At 42.7% G+C, this 20,511-nt stretch overlaps 1 protein-coding gene across 1 annotated transcript in view; it reads right to left on the bottom strand.

Annotated features, from left to right (window-relative positions):
- Positions 1–20,511, bottom strand: part of FAM3B (FAM3 metabolism regulating signaling molecule B) — a 137,586-nt gene that overhangs the window by 49,346 nt on the left and 67,729 nt on the right. Inside the window, exon 2 of the mRNA XM_089677898.1 lies at positions 19,016–19,159. Coding sequence (XP_089534024.1) covers positions 19,016–19,159 — 144 coding nt within the window. The remainder of the gene's footprint in view (positions 1–19,015; positions 19,160–20,511) is intronic.

Genomic DNA, 20,511 nt, shown 5'->3' with positions numbered 1-20,511 from the left:
GAGCTCCAGTACAGTCAACAACAAAAAGTTGAACATGCTGCATTTTTTCTGCAAGGAACTGCACTGGAATGTGGAAAAATGCATCAGAATGCATCTAAAAGCATTGGAACGCACTACAGCAAAAAAAAAAAACAAAAAACCCTAGGAACCTTTTGAAAAATCGCATAAAAATGCATTTCTCTGGTGTGAACCGGCCTTTATGTGTATAAATAGATGTATACGTGTTTGTAAGTGCATATATTAAGTCTAAACAAAGAGTAAAAGTAAATGATCACAAAAACAGGTTATTTACGAATATGTATAAATGCATCTATACGCAAGTATTTAAGCTCTGGTTCACACCAGATTTGTCATGCAAGTTCAAGGTCGCATGACAAGTCGCACCCCATTACCAGCAATGGAACTGCTCAAATTAGTGAGACTCAAGAAAAAGGTCCCTACGCTATTTTTGGGCGACTTCATTGCCACTTGCATTGATATCTGTTCAATGAAATCCCACAAAGTGTCAGCAAAGCTGCAATGAAATTGCACAGAATAGTCGGCTTCAAAGCTGCACTGGTGTGAAATAGGACTTACAGATCATTACGCGGGAACTTTTCTCATCACATTTACATCAGTAAAATGTTTTACGGCCATGTGAATGAGGCCTAAGTCAGTTTTATGCTGCCATGCTGCAGTTTGGAGGTAACTTGGGTGCAACGCAGTGTACCCACAATTTTCGAGAGGAGTACCCATGGTTTCCCAGGGGTATCAAACGGACGGCCCCCTGGCTGTTGCAGAACGACAAGGCCCATCATGCCTCTGCCAGTGGGAGTCATGCTTGTAACATGACAGCCGAGGGGTGCCAGAAAAAGCCAGTACCAAGCTCACGGCTGCAGCCGATATTTACACTGATCGTATTTTAAAAAATAAATGAATGTTACGAAACAGGACATTAGATCCTGAGAACCCAGGACATTAAACCCCCCTCAGTTATTTTAAGCAACTTCAGGAGTGGATTTATTTATAGCATATGAAGCTTCTTTATCTTTAATCCTTGTCTACATTACAGTATACGCTGGTGCCATGATCACTGCCCCAGGTTTCCTGTTCAGAGTGGCTCCTTTCTCTTGCAGAATCCTATGGAGACACCTTTGCATGCAGGAACTCTTCTTACACTGTTGTCACCAATAAAACAAACAGCCCCATAGGCTAAGATAGCAAGGCACGAAACCACCTCCATGATGGCACAAGCTCCGACTGACTCCGACAAGACACAACCCCCCATTTCAAATCCTGCAAGACCACCCACAATGCTGCGTACACCAATCAAGTAAGTAACCACCCCCCATCCCCTTTTTCTTTGCCTATACTCTACCCAAATTACACTCTCCGCCTCGTCTGCACGCCCCAGTCATGCTGGCCCTCCCTTATACTTCGCTCAGTCCAGGCCTTGACTTTATCTTTAATCCTTGTCTACATGACAGTATACGCCGGTGCCATGACCACTGCCCCAGGGTTCCTGATCAGAGTGGCTCCTTTCTCTTGCAGAATCCTAAGGAGACACCTTTGCATGCAGGAACTCTTCTTACACTGTTGTCACCAATAAAAACAAACAGCCCCATAGGCTAACATAGCAAGGCACTCTCCTCCTTCCTTTTCTACTATGCTGTCCACTGTAAACTCTTTCCTGTGAAGAATGGAAGTTCAGGGAAGCAGCACTGATACAGCAGGTGACCGGCACATTGAAAGATGTAAACTGAAAGTGCAGGGGTAAAAGTTTTAACAAATAGCATACTGGGAAATGATTCATTTATTGCGCTCAATGTGTCAGGTTAAAAAGCGCTGAGCATTTAATACTTTAAGGATTTCAATATAGGACAATCTCATCTTTTTGGTTTTTTAAAAGGAAGGGGGGTGTGTTGATTTTAAAATGTAAGATTCAGATCTGAGTAGGGCCAGAGCAAAAACGAGGGGGGCCCTAAAGGATGGAGACCAGAGAAAAAGGAGGGAGTTTAATGCAAAAAGAGGCCAGAGAAACAAAATGGAAGCCAGAGGAAAAAAAGGGGGGCCAGAGAAAAAAAGAAAAAGTGGGGGCCACAGTAAAAGGAGAGGGGGCAGAGGAAAAAAAAAGGGGGGGGGGCAGATGAAAAAAGGAAAGCCAGAGGAAAAGAAGAGGGGGCAGATCAAAAGGAAGGGGGGCAGAGCTACAGGGGGGCCAGAGCAAAAAAGGGGTGCTGAGCAAAAAAAAGGGGGGCAGAGCAAAAGAAAGGAGGACCAGAGCAAAAGGAGGGCCAGAGCAAAAAAAAAGGGTGGGGGGGCACAGACCTTTTCCCTCCTATACCGGGCTAGTCTCATGTTTTACTGGACCAACCTTAAGTTCTCATGCACACGGGACGTTTTTACAGCGGCTGTTTTTAGCTTTTGATGTTTTTATCTACAGCCAGTAAAGTCCCCAGCATGTTATCCTGTGTGTCCATGCACAGACTGTAATCAACGTTTTTTTGGCTGGAAAACCCCCCAGAACTAGTGGGTTTCTAGAGGAGTTTTTTTAGCTGTAAAAACGCTCCAACGCTGAAAAATGCGACAAAACGCGGTAAATTACAGCAAACCACTGTTTTTGGACATTTTTTTGACACTCCCCCCTTCCCAAATCTTTTTTTTTGGGTAAAAAAACCCCAAAAAACTAAAAACTGACAAAAAAAACGCAAATGCGATAAAAAAAACCCGAAAAAAATGTGGCAAAATGCCACTAAATGCTAATACAAAAATGCTAAAGAGACATGTTTTTAATATGACTTTACACAGCCAACGTTACCAGAGTTATTAAAACATCCCATGTGCATGGAGCTTTAAATGTTACAAAAGCACAAAAGAAAAAAAAAAAAAAATCAATACAAGCTTCCCCTGTCACGCGTCTATTTGCCATTGTGTTCACAATGCTGGAGTGCGGCCAGTGAGTACAGCCAAGATCAACCAGGATGTAGGAAATAAATCAACCCTTTAGATCGTTTGTCCATTTAAAAAAACGCATATCCGCACACCATGGAAGAATGTCTGGATACAGTTAGGTCCATATATATTTGGACACAGGCACAATTTTAGTTTTTTCAGATATTTACCAAAACATATTCAAGCTATAGTTATATAACGGATATGGGCTGAGTGCACACTCTCAGGTTTAATTTGAAGGTATGTACATCCACGTTGGAGGAAGGGTTTAGGAATTACAGCTCTTTAGAGTAGCCATCCCCCCTTTTTCAAGGAACCAAAAGTAATTGGACAATTGAATATAATCATAAATAAAATGTTAACTTTTAATATTTTGTTGAGAATCCTTTACTGGTAATGACTGCCTGAAGTCTGGAACCCATGGACATTACCACAGACTGGGTTTCCTCCTTTCTGATGCTTTGTCAGGCTCTAACTGCAGCTGTCTTCAGTTGTTCTTTGTTTGTGGGTTTTTCTGCCTTTAGTTTTGCCTTCAGCAAGTGAAATGCATGCTCAATTGGGTTGAGATCAGGTGATTGATTCGGCCATTGCAGAATATTCCACTTCTTTTCCTTCAAAGGCTCCTGGGTTGCTTTTGCAGTGTGTTTTGGATCATTGTCCATGTGTATTGTGAAGCGCCGTCCAATCAACTTTTCTGCATTTGGCTGAATCTGGGCTGACAATATATCTCTAAACACTTCATCCGGCTGCTTCTGTCCTCTGTCACATCATCAATAAACACCAATGACCCAGTGCACTGGAAGCCATGCATGCCCATGCCACCACACTGCCTCCACCATGTTTTACAGATGACGTTGTGTGCTTTGGATCATGAGCTGTTCCAAGCCTTCTCCACACTTTTTTCTTCCCATCATTCTGGCACAGATTAATCTTCATTTCATTCGCCCAAAGAATGCTTTTCCAGAACTGGTCTGGCTTTTTTAGATGTTTTTTGGCAAAGTGTAATCTGGCTTTTCTATTCTTCATACTTATGAATGGTTTGCACCTTGTGGTGAACCCTCTGTATTTGCTCTCGTGAAATCTTCTCTTGATTGTGGACTTTGACAATGATAGCCCCCCCTCCTGGAGAGTGTCCGTCACTTGTCTGGATGTTGTGAATGGGTTTTTCTTTACCATAGAGCAAATCCTGCGATCATCCACCACTGTTGTCTTCCGTGGACGTCCATGCCTTTTTATGTTGCTGAGCTCACCAGTGTGTTCTTTCCTCAGAATGTACCAAATTGTTGATTTGGCCACTCCTAATGTTGCTCCTATCTCTCTGATGGATTTGTTTCATTTTGAAGCCTTACAATGACCTGTTTCACTTGCATGGACAGCTCCTTTGAATACATGATGTGGGTTCACAGCAATAAATTCCAAATGCAAACACCACAATTATAATCAACTCCAGAGCTTTTACCTGCTTAACTGAGATAGAAATAATGAAAGAGCAGCCCACACCTGGCCAGGAAACAGCTTTTGATTCAATTGTCCAATTACTTTTGGTCCCTTGAAAAAGGGGTGATGGGCACTCTTGAGAGCTGTAATTCCGAAACCCTTCCTCCAATTTGGATGTACATAGCCTCAAATTAAACCCAAGAGTGTGCACTTTTAGCCCATATCCATTATATAACTATAGCTTGAATATGTTTTGGTAAATACCTGAAAAAAAAACTAAAATTGTGCCTGTGTCCAAATATAGATGGACCGAACTGTATGTCCACTAAACAGAACACAGCCCTACAATCATCATTCATTCATTTTATTATCAGGTTAGTGTTGGGGCAGACAGAAGGTGAGGCAGTCATCCTGGGTGTGCTCAGTAGAGGATCATACCAGCGCCAATGTAGACAGGAGCTACCCAAGCTACCGGCATGTATCCCAGTGTCCTGGCTGGGAGTGAAACACAGAACTCCAGTGCTGCAATGTAGACACGCTAACCACCCAGCCAGTGAACATTTGCTTTATTCTGCAATGTATGACTGAATACTTGAGAAGCATCAGATCACTTATCAGACACAGCCTGGGACATCTTTAATGTAGCCATAGAAAATACTCATCCCAACAAAACACATCTAAATACATGAAGGACTAAGGAAAACATTTTTACCTGACCATATAACATATTGTTAAAGTAAAATTCCAACCAAAACTTGGGATGAAAGTCAGGAAGTGAGTGGAAATCTTCCAATAGGTGTGGATAGTGCAGGGAAGGAATAAAAGGTGACAATAAGCAGCATAGGCCCACTGCTCGAATGTCTCCCCTCCTTCTCCATGTGAGATAGAGCCAATCAGCGGTACTGAGAGTTACAGAAACTGCAGAAAACAGTCATTCGGGACATCCTACCCACTGCCATGCTCTCCAGTGCTCCTCTTGTGTACATCTCCTGTCCACTGCCATACCATCCGGTGCTCCTCTAATATACAATACATCTGCTCACTACTATACCCTCTAGAACTCTTCATGTACATCTCCAGTCAATTGCCTCACCTGCCAGTGCTAATCCCATGTACATTTCCTGTCCACTGCCATACCCTCCAGTGCTCCTTCCATGTACATCTCCTGTCCTCTGCCATACCCTCAGGTGCTCCTTCCATGTACATCTCCTGTCCTCTGCCATACCCTCTAGTGCACCTCCCATGTACATCTCCTGTCCTCTGCCATACCCTCCAGTGCTTCTCCCATGTACATCTCCTGTCCTCTGCCATACCCTCAGGTGCTCCTCCCATGTACATCTCCTGTCCTCTGCCATACCCTCCAGTGCTCCTCCCATGTACATCTCCTGTCCTCTGCCATACCCTCAGGTGCTCCTGTAATGTACATCTCCTGTCCACTGCCATACCCTCAGGTGCTCCTGTAATGTACATCTCCTGTCCACTGCCAAACCCTCAGGTGCTCCTGTAATGTACATCTCCTGTCCACTGCCATACCCTCAAGTGCTCCTGTAATGTACATCTCATGTCCACTGCCATACCCTCAGGTGCTCCAATAATGTACATCTCCTGTCCACTGCCATACCCTCAGGTGCTCCTCTAATGTACTTCCCCTGCCAACTGCCATTCCCTCAGTTGCTCCTCTAATGTACATCCCCAGCCAACTGCCATACCCTCAGGTGCTCCTCTAATGTACACTGCTCAGCATAAATGAGTTGACCCCTTTTGAAAAGTAAGACTTTAATCAATACCTCAATGAACACAAGAACAGTTTCCAAAATTGTGGCAAAACTGAGTTTTACAGAACATTTGTTTAGCTCATTACATGAATGTAAGGTTAATAATATAAGATTACAAAATCTCCAGTTCTACTCAAATTCAAAACTGAATACACCCCACAACAAAAACTACTCCATCTAGTATTTTGTATGACCTCCATGATCTGTAAGGACAGCACCAAGTCTTCTAGGCATGGAATGAACAAGTTTGCAACATATCAAAACATCTCTGTTTTTCCATTCTTCATGAACGGCTGCTTTTAGAACCTGGATGCCAGATGGAGAGTGATGCTCAACTTGTTTCTTCAGAATTCCCCATAGGTGATCGATTGGGTTCAGATCAGGAGACATACTTGGCCACTGAATCACTTTCACCCTGTTCTTCTTCAGAAATGCAACATTGGCCTTAGATGTGTGTTTTGGATCATTGTCATGTTGGAAAAGTGCACAACGACCATGGGCATGGAGTGATGGTAGCATCTTCTCTTTCAATATAGAGCAAAACATCTGTGAATTCATGATATCATCAATGCATATAATAAAGTGCAGTGCTAAACGATAAGTCACAGTGAGAACTGAGCCTGTGGAAGTTCTTTGCTGAAGGATACAGTACCCAGAGGAAGGGAATCCCTTTAAACAGGTTGCAGACCCAATCTACCCTAAAGGAGACCTCTGGAGACACAATCCTCACCTTTCCTAGAAGGAGGACCCTTACCTACCGTACCTCTTCAAGAGGTGGATTTACTTATGCGCATATCCTATGCGCATCTGGTAAGTGCCCAATTTTATCGGTTTTCCCGAGCACCATTATCTTGATCTTCTGGCTCACTCAGATGTTATTACCACATTTATCCACGGACTTATTCATACTAAAAGTTCTCACTGTGACTTATTTAGCGCTGCACTTTATTATATGCTTTGCATTTGAAGGTTTTATTTGGTTACCTTGAGATGCTAGCTGCTACACTGGGAAGCGCTCACTATCTTTATTTCATTATTACTTATGATATCATCAATGAAATGCAGCTCCCCGACACCAGCAGCACTCATGCAGCCCCACAGAAGGTCACTGTCATCAGTTCCAAAAATATTTACAGTTAGGTCCATAAATATTGGGACATCGACACAATTCTAACATTTTTGGCTCTATACACCACCACAATGGATTTGAAATGAAACAAACAAGATGTGCTTTAACTGCAGACTGTCAGCTTTAATTTGAGGGTATTTACATCCAAATCAGATGAACGGTGTAGGAATTACAACAGTTTGCATATGTGCCTCCCACTTGTTAAGGGACCAAAAGTAATGGGACAATTGGCTTCTCAGCCATTCCATGGCCAGGTGTGTGTTATTCCCTCATTATCCCAATTACAATGAGCAGATAAAAGGTCCAGAGTTCATTTCAAGTGTGCTATTTGCATTTGGAATCTGTTGCTGTCAACTCTCAAGATGAGATCCAAAGAGCTGTCACTATCAGTGAAGCAAGCCATCATTAGGCTGAAAAAACAAAACAAACCCATCAGAGAGATAGCAAAAATATTAGGCGTGGCCAAAACAACTGTTTGGAACATTCTTAAAAAGAAGGAACGCACCGGTGAGCTCAGCAACACCAAAAGACCCGGAAGACCACGGAAAACAACTGTGGTGGACGACCGAAGAATTCTTTCACTGGTGAAGAAAACACCCTTCTTAACAGTTGGCCAGATCAAGAACACTCTCCAGGAGGTAGGTGTATGTGTGTCAAAGTCAAAAATCAAGAGAAGACTTCACCAGAGTGAATACAGAGGGTTCACCACAAGATGGAAACCATTGGTGAGCCTCAAAAACAGGAAGGCCAGATTAGAGTTTGCCAAACGACATCTAAAAAAGCCTTCACAGTTCTGGAACAACATCCTATGGACAGATGAGACCGAGATCAACTTGTACCAGAGTGATGGGAAGAGAAGAGTATGGAGAAGGAAAGGAACTGCTCATGATCCTAAGCATACCACCTCATCAGTGAAGCATGGTGGTGGTAGTGTCATGGCGTGGGCATGTATGGCTGCCAATGGAACTGGTTCTCTCGTATTTATTGATGATGTGACTGCTGACAAAAGCAGCAGGATGAATTCTGAAGTGTTTCGGGCAATATTATCTGCTCATATTCAGCCAAATGATTCACAACTCATTGGACGCCACTTCACAGTGCAGATGGACAATGACCCAAAGCAGACTGCAAAAGCAACCAAAGAGTTTTTTAAGGGAAAGAAGTGGAATGTTATGCAATGGCCAAGTCAATCACCTGACCTGAATCCGATTGAGCATGCATTTCATTTGCTGAAGACAAAATTGACGGGAAAATGCCCCAAGAACAAGCAGGAACTGAAGACAGTTGCAGTAGAGGCCTGGCAGAGCATCACCAGGGATGAAACCCAGCGTCTGGTGATGTCTATGTGTTCCAGACTTCAAGCTGTAATTGACTGCAAAGGATTTGCAACCAAGTATTAAAAAGTGAACGTTTGATTTATGATTATTATTCTATCCCGTTACTTTTGGTCCCTTAACAAGTGGGAGGCACATATGCAAATTGTTGTAATTCCTACACCGTTCACCTGATTTGGATGTAAATGCCCTCAAATTAAAGCTGGCAGTCTGCAGTTAAAGCACATCTTGTTCATTTCATTTCAAATCCATTGTGGTGGTGTATAGAGCCAAAAATGTTAGAATTGTGTCGATGTCACAATATTTATGGACCTGACTGTATCTCGGGCTTATCATTCCAGAGTGCAGAGTCCCAGGTAGTCTTTTTCAGCATGGGGCCTGGCAAATTCTAGGTGGGCTTTTTTGTGCATGGGCTTTAGGAAACACTTCCTTCGTGGACGACTCCCATGCATGCCATTCCTCTACAGTGTATGTCATATTGTGTCACGGGAAACAATCACCCTAGTTAGGCTTTATTATTTCTTTAGCTAACGGCAGTGAACTTGCATTGTGATTTTCTACAACCATTTTCATCAGAAGATGCACATGTCGAGGTGTTAACGTCTGTGGACGGCTTGGACGTCCCTGTGAGATGGTTGCAGTTCCAGCTTTGTTAAATTTTTGTATCACTTTTGCTACAGTATTCTGACTAATAAGTAAAGCTTTTCTGATCTTCTTGTAACCTTCAACTTTCTTGTGTAAAGTAGTTATTTTCTTCCTCAGGCTTTGTGACACATCTCTTCCATGTGGTGCCATTGCTGACAGCATGAAATAGGAGGGGTTTTCTTAGTTAAGTAACACCCTTTTATAAATCAACTTTCTGCTCTACATCTGTTTAATTAATAAGTAGACTCACCTGTAGTTGAATTCTTGTTAATTAGGATTTTGTTGTCTAAGGGCTCGTTCACACTAGGCTGTTTTGCCAACGCTTGCCAAACGCCCCTATAGCGTTTGGCAAGCGTTGGTCCGGTGTTTGCGGAGCGTTTTTAACGCTCGGCAAACGCTCCGCAAACGCCGCATGCGCGGTTTAGCGTCGGTTGCTAGGCGTTTGCCGAGCGTTAATAACGCCCCACAAACGCCTATAATGCATTTGAGTGGTGTTACCGCTCCGCAAACGCCCCGCAAACGCGTCGCAACCGCACCGCAAACGCCGGCCGGGCATTTGCGGAGCGGCACCATAGACCAGAATAGGAGGCTTCAAAGCCTCCTGACTCGACCAGAGGCGTCCGTTTTGCCGCGACGCAACGCGACGCGACGCAAACGCTCCTGTTAGAACAGCACCATGTGCTGTAATGTGCAGAGTTGGCAGAGGCGTTTGGGAAGCGGTAAAAACGCTTCCCAAACGCCTCTCTGCCGCCTGCACACAAGGCTAGTGTGAACGTAGCCTAAAACTTAGCTTTGCTCCTAAGACTTTTATTGGGGTGTATTCATTTTTGCAACATGGTCTTGAATTAATTTGTTGGGAAAAATACTTGTGTGTGCAAATGAACAAATCTTGTTTGCAATCAATGGTCCACATTTGTGGGAGTATTTTGTAGTATAGTGACCCATAGAAAATGATTCTGAAAGGAAAGGAAAGGTTCTCTGACAAATCTGTTGGGGGTACTCATTTATGCTGAGCAATGTACATCTCTTCTCCACTTCCATAGCCTCCAGTGCTCCTATAATGTACATCTCCTGCCTATTGCCATACCCTCCAGTGCTCCTCTAATGTACATCTCCTATCCACTGCCATGCCCTCTGGTTCTCCTCTAATGTACATCTACCCACTACCATACCCTCTGGTGGTCCTCTAATGTACATCTAGTGTCTACTGTCATACCCTCAGATGCTCCTTTTATGTACATCTTCTATCCTCTGCCATACCCTCCAGTGCTTCTCTGGTGTACATCTCCTGTCCACTGCCATACCCTCAGGTGCTCCTCTAATATACAGTACATCTCCTGCCCACTACAATATCCTCCATTGCTCCTTTCATGCATATCCCCTGCCAACTGCCATACCCTCCTGTGCTCCTTTCATGTACATATAATTACTACCATAGCCTCAGGTGCTACTCTAATATACATCTCCTGCCCACTATAATATCCTCTGGTGCTCCTCTCGTGTACACCTCCTACCCATTTCCATACCTTCTGGTGCTTCTCTAATGTACATCTCCTGTCCACTGCCATACCCTCCAGTGCTTCTCTAATGTACATTTCCTATGCACTGCCATACCCTGAGGTGCTCCTCTAATATACAGTACATCTCCTGCTCACTACTATACCTTCTAGAATTCTTCATGTACATCTCCAGCCAATTGCCTCTACCACTAGTGCTCCTCCCATGTACATCTCCTGTCCACTGCAATACCCTCCAATGCTCCTTTAATGTGCATCTCCTGTCCACTGCCATATGCTCCAGAGCTCTGATAAACGTACATCTCCTGTCCACTGCAATACCCTCCAATGCTCCTTTAATGTGCATCTCCTGTCCACTGCCATATGCTCCAGAGCTCTGATAAACGTACATCTCCTGTCCACTGCCATACGCTCCATTGTTCCGATAAATGTATATCTCCTGTCCACAGTCATACCCTCCAGTGCTCCTCTAATGTGCATCTCCTGCCCACTGCCATACCCTCCAGAACTCCTCGTGTACATCTCTTGTCCACTGCCATACCCTCCAGTGCTCCTCTAATGTACATCTCCTGCCCACTGCCACACCCTCCAGAACTCCTCGTGTACATCTCCTGCTATCTACCATACCCTCAGGTGCTCCTCTAATATACATCTCCTGCTATCTACCATACCCTCAGGTGCTCCTCTAATATACATCTCCTGCTATCTACCATACCCTCAGGTGCTCCTCTAATATACATCTCCTGCCCACTATAATATCCTCGGGTGCTCCTCTCGTGTACACCTCCTACCCATTTCCATACCCACTGGTGCTCCTCTTGTGCTCATTATTCTCACTGCTATCATTCTCATCATTCTTCAGCAATGCCGTTTTACAATAATTCCTTAGAACTATTTGAAATATTGCAAACACTTTGCTAGTAAATAATCTAAATGGTATTTTACAAAATATATATCACATACAAACCACACAGGTGGAAAGTCTTCCTAAGCCAAAGTGGGTGACACACTGAAGACATGGGGCCCCCTTACCCCGTCATGGACTGGGCACAGGAAGGCGGGGATCCCACCCCATCTCCCCCAACAGGGACCCAGCACTATAATGACAGAGGTTGTAACCCTTCCCCACTCTCTTTTTTTTTGTTTATTATTATTTTGTAAAAAGGTTTGTGCCCCTTTAAGAGGAGGTGGTATTTAAAGCTGTGCATTTCCAGGACCAGAAGATACAGGTGTCAGCGAGTTCCTCATCAGAAAACCATACATGAGTTCGGAGCTGTAAAACTGGTTGTGCCAGCTAAGAACAAAAGGAAACACAAATTCCACGGTATCATGTTAAGTGAAGGCAACAAGTCGACTTCCTCCCAACGACAGCGGAACCGAAAACCCCGGAGGAATAACAGAGATGATTTTGCCTAAATCCATCCCTTGCTGATCACCAGGAATCCATATAAACACAGCGGACTGCACAGGGCCATGCAAACCGCAGAATAGCATCCAAAGCTGAATTTTATTCTGCTTCTATTTTACCTTCCCTGATTCTGCCTCTATGAAAATATTAAATACAATTGGTTTTCATTACATACCTGATGTCAAACCCAGTGACATCATCATCACTGGGACTCTGTGCTTCTCTATGCAATGCAGGCAGATCATGACTGGTGGGAGGGTCAGGAATTGTGCTGTACAAAGTGCAAGCTGTGGTAATGCCTGCATGTGATGATGAGCCTTCATGATTGAAAGAAATAAAATCCAAAGAATGAAAGGGGCGAGCAAGGGACAGTCAGACTGGGGAGGAAAGGGTGAGATAATGCAGGACGTCCTCCAACCAGGAAAGGAGGTGGGCTCTCTGCAACTTCTAACGCACATTGTGAAAAGCTCTCAGTATGCATTGAAGTCAGAGTAAGTAATTTCAGTCCAGGAGAGGAGACTGTACAAGTGTTCTAGACTGAAGGGAAGGCTGGAGGTCACCTTAAAAAGTAGGGGGCTTGGTCCCCCATGCTAAAGCAACGAGAGGTGGAGGTGTTCTGTAGTCCTAACATATTTCCTTCCTAGGGTGACAAGGCCCTCTCAATACAGTACGTATCTATGGAACAGGGTTGTCACCCTAGGACAGGAAGATAGGACAACAGACCCCCCCCCCCCCCCATGCTAGAGAAATAGGGACAGCTTGTTCTAAGGGAGCAAATAAGAATGTCATTATTCGGGTGTACATACACTTCAGGGTCACATTTGCACTGCGATTTTCTGCATCAAATTGGTTCCTTAGAAATCCCTGTAGCAGCAGATCTCTGGCCTGGTTCACACCTGGGCATTTTTCAGTGCTTTTTGCAGAAACACAGTACAGTACATGTAACATGGTTTCCTATGGGGCACATTCACATTTATGCATTTTTCAGCCGCTGCGTTTTTGGAAAAGGTGCATTTTTGCCACAATAGATTTCACTGGAGACGCTGCAGAAAAGTACGTACTGCATTTTTTTTTTTATGCGTTTTTGAGGCATTTCGGTTTTTTTAGCCAGTTTCTGCCTGGACAATAGCAAAATGACGGTTGAGCGGGACTTTCGTCGATCCGGGTGGGCGTCATATGACATCACCTGGATCGCGGGCCCGCGCTGCGGCAAGATCCATTACTGGCTGTGTCCATCAGATACAAATCTGTTTACCAGTCCATTGCCGGTACCATGTGAGTGCTGTGACCACAGCAGATCACATGACAATTGTAAACAATGGATGGCTTCCTTTCATGCCATTCGTTGTATACAATTGTGTTGCTAGCTGTAATTGGTGACAGTGATCACATGGTACAGACTCTGGGCCAATTATAGCTCATCTGTGTCATGTGATTAGCTGTGGCCAATCAGCTAAATCACAATAAAAAACATTGAATGAATCAATTTCATTCACTGCTATAGGCAATCATATTGTGTAAAGAAAATAAAATACTTATCACCTCCCCAGAGTAGTACAATGTGACTATGGTAACATATTACTCTGGTCATAGTGTTTTATAATAAAAAAAAAAAAAAGTAATACAAAAATTGAAAAAAAAACAAACATTTTTTTTTCCGTCACCAGTGTCCCTGATCACCGCCACACCAGTTATAGGATGCTGTGCTGCCCTGGTGACTATGTAAAAATTATATTAAAAAAAGTAAAAAATAAATGAAATGGTGAAAAAATTCTCATTTCTTTATTTTCCCAAAAATAGAAATAAATTAGAATTTTTTTTCACCTTTTTTTTATTTCTATTTTTGGGAAAATAAAGAAATGAGAATTTTTTTCACCATTTCATTTATTTTTTTACTTTTTTAATATAATTTTTACATACTTTTTTTTTCTTTATTTTCCAAAAAATTACAACAAAAAATTACAAATTCAAAAAACTCGCCATGCCTCTTACTAAATACCTCGGACTGTATACTTTCCAAAAAGGGGTCATTTGGGGGATGCTTGTACTGTCCCGACATATTTGGGTCTCAAGAAATGAGATTGGCCATTAGTACATCAGTATTGATCGATTTTCAGATATATCCCATAGTTTGTGGACTCTATAACTTTCCTACAGACTAAATAATAAATACTGATTTTGGTTCTTTTCACCAAAGAAATGTAGCAGAGTAAATTTTGGCCTAAATTTATTAAGAACAATTATTTATTTGCAAAACCTAGAACAGAAACAAAAAAAAAACTTTTATATTTTTCTCAAAATTGTTGGGACTTTTTTTGTTTAATTTAACAAAAAAAAAAAAAAATAAAATTCAGTGGTGATTAAATACCACCAAAGGAAAGCTCTAGTTGCATGACCGTGCAATTGCTGAAAGTGCTGAAACATGAAAATTGGCCTGGGCAGGAAGGGGGTAAAAGCGTCCAGTATTGAAATGGTTAATCTTCCTGACAACAAACTGTCCCAAAAAAAATGTAAAACGCATAAAAAAAAATGCATCCAACGCTCAACAAGTAAAATCCCATTATTTCCAATGGCCCCTGTTCACACTTTAGCATTCTGTAGCAAAACGCCTATCGCTCAAAAAAGTACTTGCGCTACTTTTCAGACAGATCTGAGCATTTTGTCCCCATAGACTTGAATGGAAAAAACGCCTGAACAGTGAGAATGAGCGTTTACAAGCGGTTTTTTAGGCATTTTCAGTTCAAACAGCAGCTGTTTCTATTTTCAGCATTTTATTACAGCAAAAACGCCTACATAAAAAAAGTCTATAACATTCGCATATCTGCTAAAAAAAATGCTCAAAGACGCCTGAAAAAAATGCCTGAAAAAACGCCCAGCTCAGTGTGAATGGTGCCTAATGCAGGTCATACATGGTTCAAATTCTGAACGATTTGTCGTCCAAAAATAGAAAACGTTCGCTCAGTAATCCCATGTGCCATCAATGATTTCGAAAATTGGCCGACCAAGTCAAAGTTTACCCCATATAACAGGCAAAACTTCTGTTCCTTCCAGGTCACGGCTCATGCGTATATTCTTTTCAGAAAAATGATCGTACGATTTGACCATCATTCAGTTGAAAATTGGTTGTTTTTCACAAATTTTCCAACATGCCGATCACCAAAAAGGGGAGGAACCACGAAACTCGGCTGGTGCCATTGACCCACTAACAGAGCAAAAATCAGCCGATTATTCTTAGGTCCGATTTTCGGACAAAAAAAACGGTCAAATTTCGACCCATGTATGGCCGGCATAAGTGAATCTGTTGCTATTGGGAATTCTAAGAAACCATGTTACCAACTTGATGCAGATGATATCAGCTGTCCCTGGGGATCAATGATATGGCTCGGTAAGCTTTCAGGATATAATTTTTTTGATCACGCCGGTACCCTTAGCTGTGTAAAGTCACGTTCAAAATGCGAGTTTTTCAGCTCTTTTTTACCATTTTTGCATTAGCGTTTAGCTGCGTTTTTCTGCGTTTCGTTTTTTTAGCGGTTTTTTTTTTACTCAAAAAAAAAATGTTTTGGTCAAATAAACACCCCAAAATGCCGGTTTGCGGTGCTTTACCACGTTTTTCAGAGTTAGAGCGTTTTTTACAGCTAAAAAAACTCCTCTAGAAACCTACTAGTTCTGGGTTTTTTCCAGCCAAAAAACATTGATTCCAGTCTATGTGTGCATGGACACACAGGATAACATGCTGGGGGGTTTACTGAACGTAGAAAAAAAAAATGCCAGAAGCCAAAAACAGCCGCTGTAAAAACGTCCGGTGTGCATGAGGACTAATGCCGGCCATAGACGGGTTGAAAATCGGCCGAATTTATGCACCGTTAGTGGGTTAATTTGTCGGACGTTTTTTGCACATTTTTTTTTATTGGTCATGTTGGAAAATTCGAGGTCGATTTTGATGATCGGCCGATTTTCCCGGAAATGATGGGCAAATCGGAGGAGAAAGAAGAAGAAAGAAGAAGAAAGAAAGAAGAAAGAAAGAAGAAAGAAGAAGGAAGGAGAAGAAAGAAGAAGAAAGAAGAAAGAAGAAGGAAGAAGAAAGTAGAAGAAAGAAGAAGAAAGAAGAAGGAAGTAGAAGAAAGAAGAAAGAAGAAGGAAGAAGAAAGTAGAAGAAAGAAGAAGGAAGTAGAAGAAAGAAGAAGAAGGAAGAAGGAAGGAGGAAGAAGAAGAAGGAAGAAGGAAGGAGGAAGAAGAAGGAAGAAAGAAGAAGGAAGAAAGAAGAAAGAAGAAAGAAGAAGAAGAAGAAGGAAGTAGAAGAAAGAAGAAGAAAGAAGGAGAAGAAAAAAGAAGCAAAAGAAAGGAGAAGGAAGAAGAAGGAGAAAGAAGAAGAAGAAAGAAGAAGAAGGAAGAGGAAGAGGGAGGAAGAAGGAGGAAGAAGAAGAAGAAGAAGAAGGAAGAATAAAGAAGAAGAAGGAAGAGGGAGGAAGAAAGAAAAGAAAGAAAAAGAAAGCAGAAGGAGGCAGAAAGAAGAAGGAAGAAGGAAGAAAGAAGGAGGAAGAAAGAAGAGAAAGAAGGAAGAAGGAAGAAAGAAGAGAAAGAAGGAAGAAAGAAGAGAAAGAAGGAGAAATGAGAAAAAAGGAGAAAAAAGAAAGGAGAAGAAAGGAGAAGGAAGAAGGAGGAAGGAAGCAGGAAGAAGGAGGAAGAAGACGAAGGAAGAAGAAGGAAGGAGAAAGAAGAAGGAAGAAGAAGAAGAAGGAAGAAGAAAGAAGAAGGAAGAGGAAAGAAGAAGGAAGAGGGAAGAAAAAGGAAGAAGAAAGAAGCAGGAAGAAAACGGAAGAAGAAAGAAGAAGAAAGAAGAAAAAAGAAGGAATAAGAAAGAAGAAGAAATTACACTATTTTGTCCCTCATATGTTTATATGGAGCATGGTATATGGGGACATATGGAATATCAAGGCTAATGGACCCAGACAGTGCCGTGAAGACAGTGTAAACCTTGTGGAGATCTATAGGAGGGCCGTCTCCCACCAGTTATTGTATGATATTGAAAGCGTTTTTTTTGGAATATTGGTAAGGGTATGCATTCCTTACTGCAATTTAGAAGTGTCACAGTGTTGGTTTGAGTAGGAGCACTGAAGAGTGATACACATACACAGTGTTGCTTCACTGTTTGGATTCACAGTTTTTCACTTTGTTCACTTATTACACTGATTATCAGTTTGATTGGTTATTCACTTGAGTGATGTCACTATATTTTATGTTGTTTAAAAGATAATACACTATGTGATATTTCATTTTTTTTGAGGGAATATTATCGTGGAAAGCATTGGAAGGATTACATATTTTTTGGACACTTGGCACCGCTATCACATATGAAGAATATGATTTATTTTCTGGACTTTTAGGGTCTGGACTTCACTTGTAAAGTTATTGCTGGGGGATCAACTTTTATATAGCATTTTCTGTTTATTAATAATTCTTTAGGGGTGAAGGTGTTGATGGTGCTGCGGGGAGTTGAATTTATAATTTTATTATTCATTCATTTATCTAGGAAGTGGTTTTATTTTATATATCCTATACAAAGACCCCTATGCAGCTCAGGCTCCTATGTGAAGACCCCTATGCAATTCAGGCTCCTATACAAAGACCCCTATGCAGTTCAGGCTCCTATACAAAGACCCCTATGCAATTCAGGCTCCTATACAAAGACCCCTATGCAGCTCAGGCTCCTATACTAAGACCCCTATTTAGTTCAGGCTCCTAAACAAAGACTCCTATGCAATTGAGGCTCCTGTACAAAGACCCCTATGCAATTGAGGCTCCTGTACAAAGACCCCTATGCAGTTCAGGCTCCTGTACAAAGACCCCTATTTAGTTCAGGCTCCTATACAAAGACCCCTATGCAGTTCAGGCTCCTACACAAAGACCCCTATGTAGTTCAGGCTCCTGTACAAAGACCCCTATGCAGTTCAGGCTCCTACACAAAGACCCCTATGTAGTTCAGGCTCCTATACAAAGACCCCTATGTAGTTCAGGCTCCTATACAAAGACCCCTATGTAGTTCAGGCTCCTATACAAAGACCCCTATACAGCTCAGGCTCCTAAACAAAGACCCCTATACAGCTCAGGCTCCTAAACAAAGACCCCTATGCAGTTCAGGCTCCTATACAAAGACCCCTATGTAGTTCAGGCTCCTACACAAAGACCCCTATGTAGTTCAGGCTCCTATACAAAGACCCCTATGTAGTTCAGGCTCCTGTACAAAGACCCCTATGCAGTTCAGGCTCCTACACAAAGACCCCTATGTAGTTCAGGCTCCTATACAAAGACCCCTATGTAGTTCAGGCTCCTATACAAAGACCCCTATGCAGCTCAGGCTCCTAAACAAAGACCCCTATGCAGCTCAGGCTCCTAAACAAAGACCCCTATGCAGTTCAGGCTCCTATACGAAGACCCCTATGCAGCTCAGGCTCCTAACCAAAGACCCCTATGCAATTGAGGCTCCTAAATGAAGACCCCTATGTAGTTCAGGCTCCTATACAAAGACACCTATGGGGTTCAGACTCCCACATGAAGACCTTTATGCGGTTCAGGCTCCGATAAGAAGACTCCCTCTCACAGTTAGACAGAGGGGACACAGACCTACTCTATCCAAAAACAACAAAAAAAAAACTCCAGGTTTCCCCTTAGTAGGATGTGCGGTGCATGGCTGGCACCTTGTAGTCAGGTTTTGGTTGTGCCTTTGTCCTGCGATAATGTAACAAGGAAAAAAACCTTGAAAAGGGGTCAAATAAAGGGAACTATCCAGAAGAATCAATACTTGAATATCTGATACACATTTAGGAAAAAAAAAAAAGTACCTTTGATCATAGTTTTTTCTCCTAGCCGTTGCATGCTTCCGATGGCGGTCTGTAGGGAGTCTTCAGGCAATATTTCGGCAAAGAAATAGCCCAAGTACCAAGCAAACACGGAGGCACATAATAATCCGAACACCTTCACTGTATCTGGGGGGAAACAAATACAGACGGTTATGGAGGAGTTCTGAAATCTGCGCAGGAGAGGTGGTTGATGTACAGAAGAATCATACATACAGCTCAGGACTGACCCAAATTTGAATGATTATGTGACTATAATAAAAAGTAACCAATAAACATTAGATTGCATCCCAGCAGACACAGATACTGTGCCAAAGTCAGGTAATTGATAAATCTCTGTATTTAAATACAGTGAGAGTTCCTACAGCTCCTTACATGGGAAATGGACAGGTCTGCTCCCTGGAGCCTGTGTCTGCTCCCTGGAGCCTGTGCCTGCTCCCTGGAGCCTGTGCTATGTAACTCCTTTCCCTCTTCAAGGGATACACCATTTGTTTTGACTGTGCAATTGCATGAGGGCGCAATAGGACTTAGGGGCCATTTCTACTAAATGTTGATTAGAGGAGTGCTAGGATTCCCTTTAGCTGTCATGCAAGTGTGGACAAGGATAATTTCTAACCAGCAGGCTGTTGATAGACAGCGAACATTTTTTTTCTTTTTTAGTAGGCTAGTAGTTGCTCCTGGTTGGTGGTGGGTGGGTGGTGGTTGGTGGTGGTGGTGGTTGCTGGTGGGGGTTGGTGGTGGTGGTTGCTGGTGTTGACTGTATTGAAAAAAAAAAAAGACTTTGATACACACAAAATGAGCAAAAGGGGTTTGCACGTTGACTGCCCTAGCTAACACCCACATGTGATGCTCCAGAATTGAAAAAACTGAAATCGAATACGTGAAAGAGGCGGACTGGTGACAGTAAGGCTGGGGAGGAAAGGGCTAGATGATACTGAATGTCCTCCAGCCAGGAAAAGACTTGCTGCAGCTTCCAATGTACAATGCGAGAAGCTCACAGTATGCAGTGAAATCAGAGTAAGCAATTTCAGCTTAAGAGAGGAGCCTGCGCAGCTGTGCAAGGCTGCAGTTCAGATTTAAAATCTGTGGAGGCTTCCCCAGCTAACCTCTGTCCAAAAATGCTAAGTGCCTGGCTGTCATGCCGAATCAATGGTCTCAGTACTTTCTGAATCAATTATTAGAACAAATGCACATATCAATCCCAGAGTGAGCTGAATCCAAGGCATTAGCATGACTGTCACCAAGGGGTCAGCAACAGGCCTCTGTATTTCTGGCAGCAACAGGCCTCTGTATTTCTGGCAGCAACAGGCCTCTGTATTTCTGGCAGCAACAGGCCTCTGTATTTCTGGCAGCAACAGGCCTCTGTATTTCTGGCAGCAACAGGCCTCTGTATTTCTGGCAGCAACAGGCCTCTGTATTTCTGGCAGCAACAGGCCTCTGTATTTCTGGCAGCAACAGGCTTCTGGTGTTACCAACAACTG

Source organism: Staurois parvus, unplaced genomic scaffold (genome assembly GCF_062004578.1).
Source record: "Staurois parvus isolate SC_StPar_1 unplaced genomic scaffold, SC_StPar_1.0 ptg000195l, whole genome shotgun sequence".
NCBI lineage: Eukaryota > Metazoa > Chordata > Amphibia > Anura > Ranidae > Staurois > Staurois parvus.
Note: the sequence above shows the minus strand (reverse complement) of the source record. Positions and strands in the feature narration are given on the sequence as shown.